The 20,181-nt window shown below is 39.0% G+C and overlaps 1 protein-coding gene across 17 annotated transcripts in view; it reads right to left on the bottom strand.

The window, feature by feature from the left end:
* The window catches only part of rap1gapb (RAP1 GTPase activating protein b), a 106,513-nt gene that overhangs the window by 12,275 nt on the left and 74,057 nt on the right, over positions 1-20,181 (bottom strand). For 9 of the 17 annotated variants that reach the window (XM_080301635.1, XM_080301641.1, XM_026167062.2 and 6 more), the window contains 11 exons: positions 16,885-16,978; positions 8,506-8,541; positions 7,150-7,197; positions 4,674-4,712; positions 4,280-4,465; positions 3,583-3,686; positions 1,419-1,497; positions 1,277-1,330; positions 1,089-1,172; positions 891-991; positions 352-481 (listed from right to left, as the gene is read on the bottom strand). In XM_080301635.1, the coding sequence (XP_080157761.1) occupies positions 352-481; positions 891-991; positions 1,089-1,172; positions 1,277-1,330; positions 1,419-1,497; positions 3,583-3,686; positions 4,280-4,465; positions 4,674-4,712; positions 7,150-7,197; positions 8,506-8,523 (843 nt within the window). In that variant the 5' untranslated portion in view covers positions 8,524-8,541; positions 16,885-16,978. Of the gene's footprint in view, positions 1-351; positions 482-890; positions 992-1,088; positions 1,173-1,276; positions 1,331-1,418; positions 1,498-3,582; positions 3,687-4,279; positions 4,466-4,673; positions 4,713-7,149; positions 7,198-8,505; positions 8,542-10,148; positions 10,422-16,884; positions 16,979-17,339; positions 17,532-20,181 lie in introns of those variants that run through there. The other 8 variants (XM_080301637.1, XM_080301639.1, XM_080301629.1 and 5 more) reach the window with 4 other exon arrangements.

The following is a 20,181-nucleotide window of genomic DNA, read 5'->3' as shown; positions in this document are numbered from 1 at the left end:
CCTTTAATAACGACCAGAAAAGCTGTTTACTTCAAGCTGTTTTTAGTCTCAATATAGTGTTTATTGTAAGAACATTAGGGCAGTTCTTCTCAACAACTCTCAGCAAAAAAGCAAAGAAGTATCCCTGATGTACAATTTTAATCCTTATTTTTTCCACTTTGCACATCAAAGTTACAAATGAACATGATTCATCTTCCTTTATCAGCATTGAGTTAAATGCCTTGACCCGCCAGCTGCTGCTGCAGATGCACGAATGTGTCACAAGCACAGACCTTTACAAATCGATTACTGAAGGTCCTGAAAACACAAACTGGTTTCCTAAATGATTAATCATTGGCATTATCACTATACCTGCTGTGAGTCTCCTTCTGTGTAAGGCAGTTTGGTGGACACATGAAACATGATCTCCTTATTGTGAAAATTTGTGTAGACGGATTCTGTCCCTGTCTGGCCATGAGTGACATCGAGTCCCCCCCGAAAACTGAAAAAGAAAGGAAAGAGAAGACAAAAGAAAGATAAGGGCAGAGGCAATAAAAATAAGAGAGGAGGAAACAAGAGAAGAAGGCAAGTATAACACTGTGGTTAACAGCAGAGAGACACAAGACGAGAATGATAAAGTGGAAAAGTGGAACATAGGTGCGTGCTCTCTGACAACTGTCCATCCATACTGATTCATCATTGGGGAAATGCCAAGGGCACTTTTTTTGCTTGCTTAATCCCTCAGTCAATACTACAAATATCAGGGCTTTTTACATTGCTCTTTAAGCCAACACTGATCAATAGAATGATGCATCTCACATCATATTCGAGTGAGAATAACCAAAAGTGCTTTAAAAGGTCAGTTTTTCTGTTTTTGGGGGAAAGACTTCATAATGCAAAACTGTCCAAACCCTTTAAAGTCATGAAGTTCAATCTTATGGCCCAGAAACTCCAAGAACTCAACAAAGGCTGGACTTTCTTCCATGTTCCCAAATAGCTCCTCCTCTGATGTCTGCAGGGAAGAAGCAAATAAAATTTTCAGGAAGAGTGACTTCAAAAGCTGAAATAAGCTGAAATAAGCTGCAGCAGCATCACTGAAGTGCACTCACCTGACCAAACTTTTGATAAATAACCCCAAACTTGAAATTGTTGCTAATTACATGCTCATCAAAGGTGACAATGAGCCTTGATGCCTGAGGATAAGAGAAAATTGAGTTTCTAGTCCGATTCATGGTACTTTAGTATTGCGGGATAACGCGGATCAAAAGATAAAGTGGCAATGAGGAGTACTGCTTACCTTCGGATAGAGGACAGGGTAAAACCTATCCACGTTTACTTCTTCACAAACAAGCTGTGAATGAAAAAATACACTTGACAAAGTCAAATTATATGCAGAGAGATTTTTTTTTGTGTGTATGAAGATAATCATACGTTTTTACCTTGGCCATCTGAACCACGTTGGGGAACTCAGTAAGGCAGGAAATGGGAATCACATCATGATAAGTTTTTTGTTTTGTGCTGAAAGGCAAAAAATATGAAAAGTCAAAACGTCCTCTGTTCTATTTCTAATCCAAAGGAATCCTGCTGGGTTTTTGGTTTCTTTCTATGATGCTTTGCCTCCAAGCAATTGAGCTGTCAATTCAAAGAGGACCTTTCCTATAGATGTTGTGTGAAGCCGGGAGCATAATGGTCTTTACACATGATGTTTCCGAGCCAAAATTGCCTGGAAGAGGGTTGAATGGGGTGTGTGTGTGTGTGTGTGTGTGTGTGTGTGTGTGTGTGTGTGTGTGTGTGTGTGTGTGTGTGTGTGTGTGTCTAGTGGTGGTGGGGAGTACAAGGAGTACAATAAGCAATACTAGGAAATCTGCGCACCCAGTGAATGCTTAAAAGCAGCCTGTGTCCAGAAATTCTGAACAATAAACAGTACATACAGCAGCACTTCACTTTTGGATCTTTCTCATCAAGAGTTACTAAAGATGAGAAGATTGATATTACTTTCATGATATATATACAAAGATAATATCAGGCTAGAGGCAGCCAGTTAATTTAGCAAAAAGTCTGCCTCTGTATAAAAGTGAAAATCCAGCGCTAAAGCTAATTAACTCCAAATATATAAACTCTTGTGTGCAAAACTTTCCCTCAAACACCACTCACAGGGTTGCAAGCATGACTTAAAAGTTACTCAGCCTGCATGCTTTGGATTTCTCCACATGCTTAAATCATGTATACTGACTCACTAAAAAAGAGATTCCCTGAAAACGTATTAATTGTACCCTCTGATGAAATTTCAAAAATCAAACTTATTATGTAGAGGTCTCAAAAACTCATACAAACTCATGCATAAAATATTATATATTTGGCATGGAATTAAATTTGTACTCTGCAGGAACAATAATATGGAGTTATATATACTCAGATTATCATACTTTCAAGGGTATAGATGATAATAATACCACCATTCATAAGTAGCACTTATGCAGTTACTGAAGGAACTGTGAGTGAATAGCATACATACATTAAAGGTTATATGGCATGTGATGCAGGAAAGCTGGATGTAAACTCGGGGTGAGAAAATACCGTGTCATTGCTGTCTATAGGGGCATTTCCAGTAAAAACAATAAAAACAGGTTATGCCTTATCATGGAAATCATACAGGTGCTTTAAATATAACTGTGCGTCACTGCCTATGGCTACACAATTCGAGGTGACTGTGGGTGGTGCCCACCCACTGAGAAACATCACTGTGTGAAAAATGTTGTGGGCAGAGTGGCTGTTACCTCACTGCACACTCATCCACTCCGAGGCTTCATTAACAAAGAGGAAACACAGCTCTTAAAATCAAGAGGAATCTCTCAGGTGCTAAAATTAATTCACAGGTTGTACGGTGCACTGAGTTCTGCCTCACTCCCCCTCATCAGTCTCAAGGAGAATATGAAGGAGTGGTGAAGCTCACTGAGTGAGATTTAGGTGATTGTGGGTGGCACTGCACATGCACAGCGCAGATATTGCTGAGTATCCTTCTTTTTAACAGTTTTAAATCCATATTTGTACACAAAGGTGTTTGTAATTATACTGTATATTATATCACCTACTTTTATATTGACTACAATAAAATGATTGATACAATGCTCAGCTGGACTCTTGTCTAAGTGTTCATTATTACTGGCGATTGCATTTTAAAATGCATAACTGAGGCAACCTGTGAGAACCACTGACTGTATTGGGGGAACTGAGAATGCTACCTTGCTCTGTGACATTTTCCCTTGATTTAAAGTTATTTTTGAACAAAAAGAAAATGTATCCAGTGAGGCATGTAAAAAAATACTCAGTACTTAATAGGTGTATTTTGGAAACTGTCAGTACATGCAAAGAAAACAAATAAGGAGAGTTATTGGACTGTTGCAGATTCGGTGTAAGAAAAGGCAGTGAAGACAGAAAATAAGTGAGAAACAGAAATATGAAAAGACAAAATGAGATAAAGGTAAGTGGTGGAGGGGTAGGGGAGTGAAGTCAAGGGCTGTGATTATAAAAGAAAACTCAGGTGAATAAAATCACAAATGGTGCAGGAAACAAGTCAGAGATAAAGATAATAGGAAACTGTACCGAAGCATCAAGCGCAGATGCTCTTGATCCCCAATGACATCATACTTCATTGAAAAGACCAAGTGGCCCAGGGCAGCATCCATGGTGTAGTAATTAAAGTGTTCCTAGGGGAAGATACGCAGAGGAAATTTTAATGGAAGAATACATATTGTTCCAGTAGTTAGCAATAGAATAATAAAAATGTTTTTGTAAATTACAAATAAAGAGGCTTAAAGAAAAAGGCTTCTGTTTAAGGAAAGTGGTTGACCTCCTCTTGCAGAAAATGTACGAGCGTACATTGAGACAACTTTTGCGAAATCTTGTGTTGCAATGCCAATTTCTTTTGCTACACAATAGATTTGCATTTAAAGTAGACAGTTGGCTTCACACCACAAGATGAGACTTTTGCCAGTTTTAAGAAAATGCTAATAATTATACTGTAAGTCTTCAGAAAGCCAACTACTATTACTCTGTGCCTAATGTTTACAAATGACACAAACACACACGTTCTTCCTTTGCTTTCATTGCCCTGTGCCTAAGTGTTAGATGTGTCAGGAGTTTTTAGAAACAAGTGTTATTTTATAAGAGGCTCAATCAAAAGATGGGTCTTCCTCAATATACTTGCACATTTCAAGGTTACATACTAAAATGAAGAAATAAAGATTAATCCTTTAAAACAAAGGAAAAGAAAGAATAGATTTTGCTTCTTGAGTTTTACCTTGCCCATGAACTGCTTCCTGTAGATCTTTGCAGTACTGTTTGTTTCCAGTTTAATGTGGGAGGTAGGACAGGGAGGTTGATCTGCCTCTGGTGGGTCTTTAGGTTCATGATTGGTCCCCTCAATCCAGTAGCCTCCAAACTGGGGCAGGAGTATGAGTGGAAAAGGACTGCTGCGACCCAGAACCTGGAAGTCACAGGAAATAATGATAACAGAGAAAAGTAAAGTATAGTACCATTATTAATAGTGAGTGTTTGGCACCATGCACTGCATTGCTTTCACTGCCTCAGAAACTGTGTGTTCCCATTTGAATCTTTAGCATTACAGTTTCTGACATCTTTAAAATTGCTTTGTAGTGTGTAAACTATTTATACGGAGGATATGTGGACTATACCTCATGAACGCTGGGATAAGGGATGTAGTCTTCTTCTGTCTGCAGGGACAGAAATGAATATGAGTCAGGCTGGCAAACAGCCGCTTGTAGTCATACTTTCAGTTTTGGTTCTTTGGAAAACAACGATGAGCACAGACACTGTGACAGAATATTAACTACAGTAGGTTTCAGTTCTGCATTGTTCTGTTACTTTTTCTTATTCTGAAATCACGAAAGAGGCCACACTGTCAGCTTTCTTTGAGAAATAATAAATGAATAAACGCTTTAGCTCTTTTGTTATTCAAGAAACTGTTATCTAAGGCTTCAGTCTGTATTCATTGTCCCAGCTTTGATTACGTAACTATTAAAATGTTATTTAAACTTGGCCGTCATCTGGCAAAGGTTTACATATTTTATAACCTCCAGTATCTGGGTGTTACAACCCCCCAGGGTCAAAATGATAACAGGACAACCCTTCACCCACAGTTATATTCATCTGGATGTCTAAAAGTTGACATTATAAAGGCTTACTTTCAGTTATTGGTAGCTAATATGTGCTGCAATGTGTAGTAAAAAAAATCCCTGAACAACACGTAATAGCAAATATTTTCTCTCATTTTATCCTCTTACACTTGTATTCACTTGCTGCAGCATTAATTTTTAATGCTTGTTGCACTCCGTACCAACATTTGCTCAATTTAATATACTGGTTTTCTCTTTTCCTCAAGAATGTTTCATGTTTCCAGCAAAGCATAGCAAGATTTCTTTCATTACAAGCTACGGGCAACATGTGGCAGAAGTGACACTGAGAACTTTGTGAAATGTGTAAATGAAGGTCACACTCCCTTACATAACAGTTCTTGTGACAATGCACAGAGGGAGAGGTCAGAAATGAAGAAACTTGGTGGACCAGTAAGAATGTAAGCAATTTTATGGCAATTTATATATAGTGAACGACTTAACTGATAGATGCTGTCATTCATACATCAAGTGCAGGAGCAGTTGATGGAAAAAGCAACTCTCCATTGATGGTCTTTTACAAGATTTCCTGGCTAATGAATTTACCCAAAATATGCTTCTGTTGACATTTGTGCAAATAATTTGGTCTCTGTTTGTTTTCATGGTATGAGCTAAAGTTAGTGGGAGAAGTTAATATTAAATATTAGTACAAAGGATTTGATACCAACATGATAATACAAAGAAGGCTTGTTTGGCACTAAATAATCACTTTAAGGTATAAGCAGATGTGATTATAAAAACCACAAATATCAAAAGCCTTGCATAATTAAATTCTGGCCATCTTCTCGGCCATGTCCAGACAGCTTCCTGCACCGGTGCTATTTTTAGATCCCTCCCTGGATGTCTTGTTCAGACTTAAAAGTTATGTGTTACAATTTTACCATGAAACTCAGACATGGGCAGAAAACACATATGAACTTCTGTTTGACCCAAAATTCGTGTGGAGAACTGTCAGTAGTGACACGTGCTGGGTCCCTGGCTATGGCCTAGTAGTTTTCCACAGTTTTTAGCAGACAAGTCCACAAGCCCCAAAGGCAATTAAGCAATTGAAGAATGAGAGAAGAAGCATATGCTTTTGTCCCCACCCCCCCCCTTCCCAACATTCATTGGGTTATGCACCACAGATTCATTTCCCAGGGTAAGACTGTAAATGTAGAGTTCTATTGTAACATCCGGAGGCATCTAAAAGAGATCACTGGGAGGAAATGATCTGAGCTGTGGTTTCATGGCAGCTAGCCATCGCCTGCTGTTTTTCTGGCCATGCCGATATAATCTTTGCCCACCACCTTGGACTGCTTTCCAGGAGATGCATTGCTTATCGCAGAGGAACACAATGAAGCTTTAACAGCCCCCCCCCCCCAAGAGATCTAAAAAACATGCAGCTGCACTGAAAACAGTCCAGAGGTGCATGAGAATACAACCCTGAACTTGAGAAAGGCCAAATTTAAATCATGCAAGGCTTTTGATTTTTATGCACCTGCTCTCAGAGGTTTTTTAACACACCTTGTACATCATTGAGTTTGGGGTCTCTTAAACATAAATCTTGGATAAATACAGTTGTAGCTTGAATCAAAAGATAATAGATGAGATGTGTGATTCTTTATAGAGATGGTACTTTGTGCATTCCTAATTTGACCGTAAAATTGTTTTACAACTAAGCTGTACACAGGTGAAGTCAGCCAAACCCTGACCAAGTTACAGGGTTTTGCAAGAATTTATGTTCTTCTGTTTGCTGATTACCACCTTTTGTGTGTCTTTTTTTTTTGTGCCTTGAATAGTACCTGCATTAGGCTGTCTAGGTAACAGACAGAGGGTAACAGAAGATTTTGCAGTGCTAGTCCCTGTCGAACTCCTAACTCACCCAGTGAGCACCCTAAAGCCTGTCTGACAGCCGATAAGGAAAAGGTTTCTAACTTTGCCATTACAGATGCTTTACCAGACTGCAGTCTACGAGGAGATGTGAGGATTTACGACTCACTTTGAGGGGAGGAGGGAGGGGACATCTTTGCTCATCCATTCTGTAACCCTGTTAAGATGAGAAGGAAAAAATAGACAGGATACTGATGGCACAGGTAGGATATCTAAGCAGCTGTTGACACATATACAAAGAAATACAGATTCAGGACAATGCTGGCTGTCAGTACCTTATGCAGCAGCGTAATGCAAGGTAATTTTACAATACCTTCAACAGTTCATTGTGACAGAAAATAATCTAGATCACCAGAGAAAGGTGATTGAAATTACCAGAGAAAGAGGAAGTAAAGAGGACCAAGGAATTAGAAACTATAATAGACAGAAAAAGCGGCAAGAACAGAAAGAGTGCGTCCATCAAGCTATACAAATGATTTCACTATCCACAAGTCTACTCAAGGGCCATAATAGGGTTATAAATAATCTCTCTCTTCTTATTCTTTCATTGACTAACGCTGACAGTTCCTAAAACACAGAAATATTTCCTGATCTGCATATCCAAGCAATTTTTTGTCTAAAGAAGACAAATCAAAGGGAAAGTGCACATGTGTTCACCAAATCTATTCTCTGAAAGCTGTTCATGTTTTCACTTCCATCATCCACTTGACCCTTCTGTGGACGGTACAAAAGACTATATAAGTAATATGTATCTCACCTCATGCTTTTTATGCCTGCGAGTCTTTCAGCACTACAGCTTCATGGATAAACCAGTCGCATAGCCTTTATAGCACTTTTGTAAAGCTAAATAATGATTTTGTGACTCTTGGGAATAAGATATTATCACAGTAGACCATTTAGATTAAAATAGTTTCCTGTGTTGACATACTTTGATCCCTAAAAAAAAAAACATCACGTAAGATGAAATACCCTTTCTCATTTTATAGGCTACCTATTCAATGCTAAATAATGTGGTTGATGCCTACATAATTAGACTCTTTTTGAACAACCCGTTTTAATGGTTTTGCTTTCTTTCCACTGGCTTACTCAGTATCTGGAGTACTTGCTTATAATTTGTGCTACACTGAAGCACTAGCTCATTGGCTATAATAAAAACTAGATTTCTACAAGTCAAGCTACTTGATGACACAGATGTGAAGGGAAAACACAAAGGATCTGTTCAGCACATTCAGAAGAATAAGGTTTCTTGCTGCAAGAAGACACATTAATAGTAAATACATGGACACACAGTGTTCCTGTATAGTGGAGTTACAGTGTTGAATACAAAAATAGCAGGAAAAACCGAAAAAAAGTGGAGTCTCAAAATAGAAGTAAATAGAGATTTTGTGTCCAAAGTGAAAATTCTGAGTCTGTGAGGGAGAACGGGTTTAAGCAGAAAGCTGAGCCAGTAGAACATTTACAGTACCTGCAACCTCTCGATCATGGCAAACAGGTCCGAGGTCTGGAGGAAAGAAATCCAAAGTTTTAAAAAGGGTATATTTGTGGTGATATGCTTTCCTTCTCGGTGTTTACTTTGATTTCATCTCTGCTGAGTGAAAAAGCTTCCTGTGCACTCTCAAGGCAAAAAATTTCCTGTTGGAATCCCTGGCACTATTTAACGCCTCATTTTAGTACACCCTAACGCATCCCACTTGACACCAATATCACTGAGGCTCCCTTCAGTGCCTGGAGAATCCCTCGCTCCTCCACGCTTCAAGACAAACACACTGTAAACAAGTAACTCTTAGGGGGAAATGAGCATCAAAGCTCCATGGTGCTTCTCTCTGTTGCTAAAGCCAACAGCTCATCTGACTCTGCGCAATTAGCTGGAAGACACTCAGGTTTTGGTGTATGAAGCACACAGTCACATCACATGTGTGAATGAGACACACTTCACACTACAACCTATCAGGCAACAGGAAGAGTCCAAAACATGACATTAAAATAAATTATCATACATGATCTGGCAACTCTGTTTGATATCAGCCATGGTGTAATCATGATGCTTGGTAATGAGCACGTGTCCACTTAGGGAATTGATACTAATATTGCTAATTAGACACACAGATTTCAATGCCACTACTGGCTTTTCATTACACCCTAAATAATATATTTTTGCTCAATTAGGAGAATCACTTGTTGAGGTTAAGCAAAAGAAAATGCCCTTAGGCATGCACCCTCATCTGCAGAGGCCACATTAAGGATTTTAAGCAGCTCCAACCTGAGCTGAAGGAGGAGAGAACTGCAGCAGCCCTGACAGCAGTGCCTGTTGTGGGGCGAGCCCTCTGTTCACCATGTAACACAAGTGGACTGAAGTGCCAAGCTGATGTTTCCACATGACAGATTAAATTTACTGAGGAGCACTGCAGGGGCTTGCTAAACACACACACACAAACACTAACACACACACAACAACAGGATAGAATACACATGTATGCATACAAACATTTCACACATGCATGTGCTAAAATATACTTGCAAACTCATACATATATACGCCTCCACCCATGAAAGCATGCTTCACAAACGCACACACATCTGATCCTGACCTAGTAAAGCCAAAGGTGCAGCCCCAGTCTATTGTTCTATGTGAAAATAAACAGTGCCATATGATATTCAAGGAGATACTGCTCTCTTGACTGCAAAACAAACATCAACAAACACTGTCCTAGGCTGAACAGATTATCAGTGAACCACACAGACTCCACAGCAGCCACGTCAGTGCCGAATTCTTTTTTTTTTTTTGAGAGAGAGAAAAAGAAGTGGCGCACTCCCAAATTGTGGAGGCACTCTATGAGCACAGCAGCACACAAACCCTAACAATGCAAGGAAAACCATCTTATTATGAGACATACAAAATATTTACATAATGAAACCAGGTTACCAAGGTATGTGCTATTAACAGTTCCTTCCTAAAACAAAAAGATTAGTGAAGTGTTATCTGTCTGTGCAATCCTTTTCTACAACACCACACATACTATATTTATATTTGTGTTCCCGAGCAAACTTAAGAGTCAAGCAAGATAACAGAAATAACAAACTCAGTTCCAGCAAATGAAAAATACTCACATCACTTAAGCATCGTCTCTTGAAAAAAGGCTTATTGGGGGGACTACTGAGCAGTCTATCCAATAAGACATTCTCAGCCATGCTGAGCTCCGTCATTATTCCACAAGTACAGATGCAGTCAAGCTGACAAGAGCGAGGGTGTTGATGTCACTGTCAGCCCCAAGGAGAAAGGCGAGCCTGACAATGACACTTTACATTCACTGTCGCTCAGGCAGTGGATTTGTGGGGAAAAAAAAAAACAACTTATAGCTGTCCATCAAAACCCATATCTGTGTGTGAGGTAAAAGCAGCATGTGCTGTAATGTGAGGATATTATTGCCCTTCCTTCCCCTTTTCACCCCCCACACCCAACCCTCCACACCCCCACGGCAAATAGAGCTATGGTAAAGGAAGTAGGACGAAGGGAGGAACAATGTTGCTCCCCTCCCTTTGTACTCTGTGAAACCGTCTTCTCTTTTTCGTGCACACACACTTGCATGTGGACTTAAAACTGCATAGTTCTCTTTTTGCTGTATCACAATATGAGAACATTCTCTTCCTCTTTTCATTCATCTCAAATTTCTCAAGTCATGAGTCTCATCATCTCTTTCCCGTTATATAACTAAAGACCAACCTTACAGCTCGAGTTTCCCTGTGGTTTGCACTTTGAGAATCACTTCATTAAAAGACAAAGTAGCCCAAAATAAATGAAAGAGAAAATCAAGAAAAAAGACGATGAACAGAAAGAAAACAACAACGTGAAAGCTCAAAGCTTGCCTCCACTGGGGTAAATAAGTGAAGCTAAAATCTGCTCAGCGAACCTCAGCAATTCTAAAAATCATTTGTGCATAGTTAAAGATGGGTATGACACAAGAGTGCAAGAGAAAGTAGAAGAGAGAGAAAGAGATAAAAAGACCAGGGAGGCACTCTGGGATGAAAGGGAAGCTGTTCCTTACAAGCAGAACTTTTTCTTGGCTCGTCTCTTGATCAGGCCCTCCTCCAGTATCAGATATCTGCACTGACCCACTTCAAAAACAGAGGGAAGCTTTCAAAAGGATACATTTTAGCAATATACAGTATAAAAAGCACTTATATTTTACAATCAAGGATGAACATAGCCACTGGTCTTCACTGATTTCCTTTGAGGAAAACTAAAGAGTATAGGGTGACAGGATGACATGGTTTGAACATCTCGTATACAGAGGTATACATTCAGTAGAGTGACACTGCACCATGCAATTTAAACACTATCCCGAGGGTGCATTTTATTACTTTTTAAAAAATTTATTAGCTAATCTGTTTATTCAGAAACTGGCTTTAGCACTAGTTCACTTACAAAGTTACACACTTGCCCAAATGTAACAGTGGTAGATGACAGCAACGAAGTTGTGGGCAGAGAGTAGTGAACGCTATTCAGATTCACAATTAGTGTTAACATTGTTTCAGTTACAAAGCATACTGACTGTAAAGTCATGCTGGTGTGTGCAACATTTTAGCTTAAGTCGGTGGGAAATTCAACAAGCTGTTGCACAATCTTGATTTTAATAAGTGCAGTATTTGGTGTGATTTTAAGGAACAGTGTTTACTAAAAAAAAATGCTGTTGGTTGCACTTCCACTCTTCAGGACCTTCAGTCTTTTAAGCTGCTCTTTTGTCTCTGCCCTTAGAGACGGTTTGGAGCTGCTGCAGTGAATGTACTGTTAGCATGAGCTACACATCTCTTTTTCTTTGAGTGGATTATAGCCAATTGCTGGGCCTCAGATAGAGTGTGCGAGTGAAAGAGGCTGAATAATCAACAAATTCATTGATTGACTGATTTGATTGAATGGTTGTGTACATTTAAGTATAGTATGTCCATGAAAACATGTACGGACTATTTACATCAATGACCCATACAATCCAGACTTTTATCCCGCTCTGATTCAAATGCTTACTTCTCATTCTAACTATTCAAAACTAGCGCCTTTTGGATTTTGACAAACAAACTGCCAACACATGAGTCCAAACCAATATTCCCACACCTCTTCACACTCTTTTCATTTATACTCTGTGGGTTAGCTGCTTTCTCAAAGGCAAATCCTTGAGTAAAACAGAAAACTAAACTTCAAGAGAGTCGACCAATGGGCAGAGAAGCCTAGTATTTCAGCCAGAGAAAATCCATTGTGGTCCATTCATCGGGTCTGGCGCAAACTAGCCTGACCTTGCTGTGGCCACATTGGCCTCAGGGACACAAATGGAGTTCACACAGATGGCCCATTCCACTCCATCAACGCCTCAGATGAGTTGGTTGATTGCCACAGAGGTTAAGGTCTGCAGAACTTCTGCTCAGTTCTCTGTATGTCCAAGCAGGTTTCCTACTGTCTCACTCCAGTAAAAAGGAAAGAACAAAACATTTAGACACAGATATCCAGCAAGAAAAAAGACGGCAAAGATAATGAAATTTTACAAGAGTTTAATTAATTAGTGCTCATCTATTAATGTTAAACCGAAAGTGGTTAATGACATAATTTAAAAAAAGTACTCAACCAATGCAGCAGTTTTTATGGCGCTTTTATATGAGATAAAGTTTTATTTTTTCTAATCATTCGTCTACCCGTTGCACTGCATCTTGGCTGCAGAGAGTGTATTAACATATTTGAGGGTAAGAGGGTGTTACACTTGGAGCAGCTAATGTAACCTCAGTCACAAATGAGTAGTTCACAGAGGTCCGCTAAGCATTTTTTTTTAAATGTCAAAATCTTCAAGGTTATTCCCCTTTCTTAAACTAGTACTTTTTAGCTCCCTATGCAAAGTGACATTTTTACATTTATCACCTGAGGCAATATATCAGGCTTTTCCCAGTTCCCATTGGAGTCCTGAGGCTTTTTTTTTTTTGGTTTTACCTGCGTAATATTCTTATATAAGACCTGCAACTGTACCAAATCAGAGTTTTATAATCATCAGAGAAATCACTTCATAAACATGTGCAAATGCATTTGTGAATCTGAAAAGGGATTCCTATAACTATGCAGCTATGTCTGTAAGCAAAGCTTAACAGGCCACCATTAGTGTATTAGTATACCTCATATCAAATGAAAACACACAATATGCACTTAATAAGTTGCATTCATTATACATTTCTGTGATTCATCTAATGTGGATTTGTTTTACTTAAGGGGCTTTTAACTTCAACCACTAACATTTTCTATAGCGATAAAAAATAAAGCATTACAATATTAATTAACTTCATTGTTTTAACAGCACTAGTGGGTTGAACCTGTTAACCTTTATGTATACATACTTCCTGTAAGTAATCCATTTTGGAAAAAACAAAAAAATAACAGCTCACTCTCGCTTCTTTCCATTTGAGACTGTGGAAGTATAAATAGCTCTACATTTTGACACAACAAACCACATTAAGAAACAAGAACATCATTTAAATAATTTGAACAGATGAAATGCTAAATCTATTCCTGAAACTCCATATGTAGATTATTAATGCCTTGCAAACTGTATTTCCCTTACAAGCATGACAGAAATACCCCCACTGTGCCTACACTGGTATGTACGCTATTAGAGAGGAACAACTGCCACAGATCTATATTTGTCCCGTAAGCCTGCAGAGGGCACAGACTGTCAGGCTCCACAACAGTCTGCCAACCGGAGCTACCGGGGGTGAAGGCAACAGAGAAAATTTTCACCTGGGGGTAACAGTTAAAGAATTTGATGAGCTAAAAAGAGAGAGGGCACCAATGAAAAATTAAAGACACAGATTAAGGGCGAGATGTATGTTATGTATATAACATTTCATATGTAGCCCAGTTTCAGAGTAACTAGTTTTATTTTACATCTCCTACTGTGAGAGAATTAAGATGCAAATAACGTGCAAGATGTAAAATTAATCTAAGAAGTGTAACGACTTGCAAATTATTTTTGCAAATCTCATAAACCATATCAATTGTTTAAACTGAAACCATTACTTTTTAAAGAAAAATACCAAGATCAGGCTCCCAATTTTAAATTCCTCAAAGTCAAAATGTAACGATTTTGAATATCTCATGATCTGCAGTGCACAATATCATTAAATAGAAGAGAATCTGGAAAAATCTCTGTGCAAAAGTGGAAAGGCTGAAAATCTACATTGGATGGAGATTTGCTTTCATTGCATTCTGTTTGTATTTAAACTTTAGTAAATGTAATGTCAGATTGAGCTTAAAAAACTGCAATGTTAGTCATAGAAACATGTCACTCCAACCAGTTGTCACTGCGAGCTCTTCATACATTAATGCCTGGCTGGAACCATCAGATTTCATGGTGCTGGTATTTAGTTGTACCAGTTTGTGTGATCTAGTCCCTACTTACTCCCCATGCCTTGACATGGATTTGAGATCAGAGTGATCAGAGTGAACCTAAATTCAGGATAACTATACAATGTACAGAAAAAAGGAGCCTTTATTTTGCTGATTAATCACATGTCTGGAACAAAGGAAACACACAGCAGCTCTAGAGAGAATACATGTCAGCAAGACAGGAAGCACAGATGATCTGACAAGATAAAAAGGGAGACAGACGTATTAATACACAGTGGGCTGGTTAGTGAATGTCCAAAAGGAGGATAACAAGACACAGGTGAAAGCAATCGCACACAGGTGAAGACAGTCAATTGGAGGGACGATTGGGAGGAAATAGAGAGGAAGCAAAACTAACACAGGACAGGAAAGAAAACAGATCTTCAAAGTAAAACTGCAAATAGCCAAAGGAGACTGAGAAAGACATTCATAATAAAGCAACAAGATTTGCAATGAAACACAAAGGACCCAAGGCGCAAACACAGAAATAAGACACGGGAGGCACACTTGATACTACAACTAATAGATGAGGTGTGAAGTCAGTATCACAAGAACTACAATTCACAGTAATTAGAATAATAAATCCTGAGTGCACTCTCTGGCTGCTACTGTTTATTTCTAATGTGATAGATGCACATTAGAGCTCTGAAACTTTAAACTGGTTACATTTAAACATTAAAGTCACATAATAAAGGAGAGATGGAAATAGTTTTAGTTTGTTGCCAGATCAAATGAATTAATTTTATTGATTAAGCAGGTATTCTCGGTGTGTGCTCTGTATTATAAAAGCTGCAATTCCAGCAGCGTAAAACAAACTCAGCAACAGATTAGAATCAAGTAAACTATAAAAACATTCTTACACGTTCTGCATCAGCACCTGAATGCATGTATATTCCAGTGACAATGCAATCCATAGTTGTTGCTGCTGTAACTTTACAGCTGGACCTCATTTCTGATATTAGAGCAAGGCACAGCTTAATAACTTGCACATAGAAAATATATTTGCACAGCAAATCTTTGTTGCACTTAAAACATGCTGTGCATAAAAGAAACCATGAAAACATGGTGCTTTCAGATGGTTTCCAAAAGCAGCATGAATCAAATTTCCGAAAGAGAAAATGGGAGCCCCTTTTCATATGCAAGGTAGACCAGCACACTTCAGTAAAAGTCCTTCAGTTTCTAAAAAGACACCATAGGCCTACAGGTACAAGTGATCTGCTTGTGTTGTCACTGCCTCAGGATGTTTTACTGACGTAAACCAATAAAGGGAGAAATTTACCTTCTAATGTACGCATTGTAAGAAAGGATATTTGAACACAATATTTTCCTAAATCTTGCAGTAGTTAATTGGCTCAACCTGAACAAAAAGTAACAGAAAAAAAGGAGATGGAACATAAAAGCAGTGGTCTCAGACAGGAGTCACACTCCTTTCTTCCATGTCAGGCTCTATCTTTTTTTTTTTTTCATTGTTATTCTTTCTTATCCAGTAAAATTGTATTCCGGAGCAGTAAACCGCACATCGAAAAGTGACAGAGGTCCTGACCAAGCGTCAGTACGTGAGAAAATGAGAGTGAGAATGTGCTTGTGTGAAATTTAATAAAAGCTGAATCACTAAGACTTCTGTAGCCGTACATACTTTTAAAAATAATTTTCAGTTTGGCCAAGCAGAAGTTGCAACAACCTATATGCGCCAATTATTTCAACTGCTGTCAAACTCTAAAACTGTTTCTTTGTCGGCTGCTGTCAGCTGTCACTGCGGTGTCTGACTGATGCAACCAGCTCCACCCCATTGATCTCTAGTTCCATCACAGCCAGCTGTCCAGTGGGTCCTTTCCATAAGATAAAGAAGTGTACTCGAAACCACATCCATAGCGCCTTACTCAGTCTAGCGTACAACTTCATGACGGAGTTTAATCACATTCATTCCCTGCAGTGCAGACTATATCAAATGCACAATTACTTTAAATATATTCCAAATGAAAAAAAGGTCTTTGGAAAACATATAGCAGGATTAAATCATCATTTGTTTGCTCTTCTCACTGAAACATTCAGACACACAGGGGGATCACTAGGAAACAGTAATGTCATTTTTCATGCCGACAGGTTGGTCTATATGACAATATCTTGACACGACCTTTTGACTTTTAATACCACCATACTCATAAGTGTGACAGTATTAATTAAAGAGATATTAATCAGGGCTGTAATTCTTATCCCAGTAAATGCTATTAATCAATCATGCATAGAAGGGGATGACACGTTATGCCACAATTACTAATATTATCAATGGAACTGAGTTAACCGTAACTTTAAGTGGTAAAACCCTCAGTTTCACATTGTTCGTGTGGGATTCTTGGCACTGTGTCTGAATGCAAATGCAAACCTGATTAAAGAAAAGAGTAGCAGCAGCAGGTCAAAGCCTTGTATTACCTTTGAAAGTGAGGGGGAAAGAAATGGAGGGCGGGAATGTGCTAGTGGGGGCTCTACTTCATCAGAGATACGACGGATCCTTCCATCTTGTTTCCTGTAAGTCAGAGAAGGTGGAGGGGGGTATGGGGACAGAGAAAGACAAAGAGGTTACTAGTAGCCATAAGTCAAGTTTCTAACTTAAGCAATAAGTGCATGGGAAAATGCCTGCAATGCAATTGACACTTCCTACCAAAGCTATTATTACACCACAGTGTAATCTTTTTTTGGAAGTATTTGAAACCCCCCATCCATTGTGTTTACTTATTGTGCTCACAAGCAAGGTTGAATCTGGTGAATGTATTCAGAGGCAAGACCTTGAATCAGAAGACATTAGGAGAACTACACAGAGGAAAATGTAAGTGTGGAAATGAGGTGAAACCTGATGAAAATAGATATGAAGCAGAGGAAGAAAGTACCCTTCAGCTTTCATCTGCTAACCCACTGCTTCTTCTCTGTTCTTCTCTACCCTTTTTCTTCTTTGTGTGATTGGAGTGAATTACCAGTCTGACCAGGATCCTGGTCACAGCATATTACTTCACACTTCGTCTCACACAACAGTCAGTTGCTAGAACTGGCAGCCCGTCTGTGCATGCATCCTGTTCGCAAACCTGCAGCAGAGGGCATTTCTAAACACTGCTTGGGAGCAAAAGAAACAAAGAACAATAGCACAATCTGATTCTTTGTGAGAATTCAGTGAGAAATGGTGGAGATGTGTGCACTCACTCTCACATATTTCCATCATTCTGCCATTTTGGCACACGCCACAGTGGTCTAATGCTACAATAAAAATGATTTACACAGTGCTCTTTCTTCCGAGACAAAATCTGTTATTAGTTACTGCAGCACCTTGCCTAGGTTGTCTGAATCTATAAGTCTGAGTAAACAGAGCTGCACTTTTATGACAACAGACTGCTGACCTGGAGCTGAGGTTAGGAAATATATTTATAACATAGCACAAAAACAGTACTTTGTTCTCTGATATCTGCTGAATTCAGGGAAATAACTGAAAGGGGATGCCTGATCCTTTTATGCTGGATCCTCAGCTTCTTAGAACTGACATTCCTTTAGAGTGTGAACACTGATGTTACATCTTTCAGAAAATACAGCTCGAACACAATAAAACATGTCAAATGCCGCGTGGAGCAAAGAGTGATGTATCAAAATCTGCCGACAAAGAAATGGCTTACTGAGTTTAAAAAGTCAGAAATCTGCATAGGCTAAGGTGACATTTTTGCTCAACTATCCGTATATTAAAAGACACAAACACACACAGACTTTGGAAGGTGTTTTTGTTTTACTTCAGAGAATATTCAATTATTTACTTTACATTCATGCCTTTGCTGAAGTTTCACTTAATATAAATGAAAGTGACCAAGCAGTGAACCTGGCTGCAGTTATGCTCTTGTCTCTCTAAATAAACTTGCATCTTATGCATGGGAGGTTTCCGTTATCAGTTAGCTGTCTCTATGCTAAATATGCACGAAGGTGACTTGAACCAGTAAACCAGGAACAAATAAAAAGAAACAGCCAAACAAAAAAGAAGTTGTGTGTGTCAGTTTCTACCATCACCAAAATGATTTATAAGGCAGATAATCAGCGTAGATTTACTGATGGGGTAAATGAGGTAAGCTTGATTCAATGAGACTGGACTGCAGCATTCTATTAAAGCAAGCACATGTTAACAAATACCACAATCCTGACATGTGACATGATAACACTGCTGCTGTGAAGGCCTGAGGTTCACTGGTGAAGGGAACATTCACCAGGGATGTTCTGCATTCTCTATTCGTCATTTTGGTTAGACTCTCATTTCTGTGAATTTTGGCTAACAGAAAGCTACAAATCGGTTTGTTCACATTGTATTGTTGAAAAAAATTACACAACAATTACAATACTTGGGGCTGTGGGTTTTTTTGGTGAACAGTTACCACCGCGCTATTCATTCATTCATTATTGCGATAATGTTCCTAATGTAGCATCTCAATATGTTTTAGCGACCAGGATTTCCCCAGTTTGTTTGATCTTGTTCCATTTCACACACTTCTTTGACCGGGGAGCAGTACTGTTGCACTCTTGGTGCAGGAGCACCTGCATGGTTGTAGTGTACCAGGATGGACCACAGCTTGGTTAAAATCTTTCCACTGGTTCTTGGGTGCCATGGATGAACACTTCCATCTGGGAGATCTAACAGCAAGTGCCTTGTAAAGCAATCAGGCTACATTTGACAGACATGCCTGCATCGATTTTTCTGAATTAGAGTTGCAACGGTTGCTTGGTGTGCACAGTATTGGCATACACAGGTGCTTGTAAGGTGGTTGAGCAGACTGACAAAGAGGATTTGGTGCGAGCGTTTCATCTGGAAGGCTTTAACCTTGCCCTTCTTGTCCTTCTTCAGTAGGATTCAGCACACAAAACCATAAAGAAGTGCAGCAATAATAACTGTGCTAAAGACTCACATTTTTGTTTGCATAGAGACGTTCACGCTAGAACCCATGCAGTAACGGAAGTTGAAGAAAGCATAGACTTGTCTTTGCCAATATGACTACTGATCTCATCAGACGTTTGTACTTGAGATGTTGGAGCTTCCTGGCTACTTCAAGAGACTCTGGGGCAAGAATGATGGCAAGTACTGCCAAAGCTAAGAACTTGAATCTTTGGGGAGCCAAAATGACTCAAGGCTGTTTCTAATTGAACACTAACGGTATGCATGAGCTGTATCATCTCTGCAAGGAAGGCTATATTATTCACATAGTTCTTCTACATCACATAGCATCTTCTACATGCATAATTTTTTTTAAACTCTGAAGGTGGCTACAGTGACTGAACTCATGACCTAGTCAATTAAAACATTAAAGATGTTAGGAGAAAGGGTAGAGACGGCTATCTCGTCTCATAACTCATGATCCTGCAGGGATTACAGTACGGATATATTTGATACAATTTTAAATTAATTTAATGTGACCAAAAGTCCAAACCAGGTGACTTTCATTTACTTTTGTAGAAGACAGTTAGATGTGTTTAGTGATGACAACCCCATGAGTCACAGAAAGACTAGAAAATCCAAGAAAACAAACCAAAACACAGGGACCACAAGAGGTAGAATAAACATATAGACTCACAAAAGACTGAAGGATACCTACAGAGAGCTGTAATTACACAGGGAACTTATTAGGAATATGCAAACCAATTAAGGTAGGGCAGAGAGGCAAGGGCACAGAAAGCAGGACTAAATGGCGGAACGAGAAACACAAATAAATG

The sequence above is a fragment of the Astatotilapia calliptera genome, chromosome 5 (genome assembly GCF_964374335.1).
Source record: "Astatotilapia calliptera chromosome 5, fAstCal68.1, whole genome shotgun sequence".
NCBI classification, from domain to species: Eukaryota; Metazoa; Chordata; class Actinopteri; order Cichliformes; family Cichlidae; genus Astatotilapia; species Astatotilapia calliptera.
Note: the sequence above shows the minus strand (reverse complement) of the source record. Positions and strands in the feature narration are given on the sequence as shown.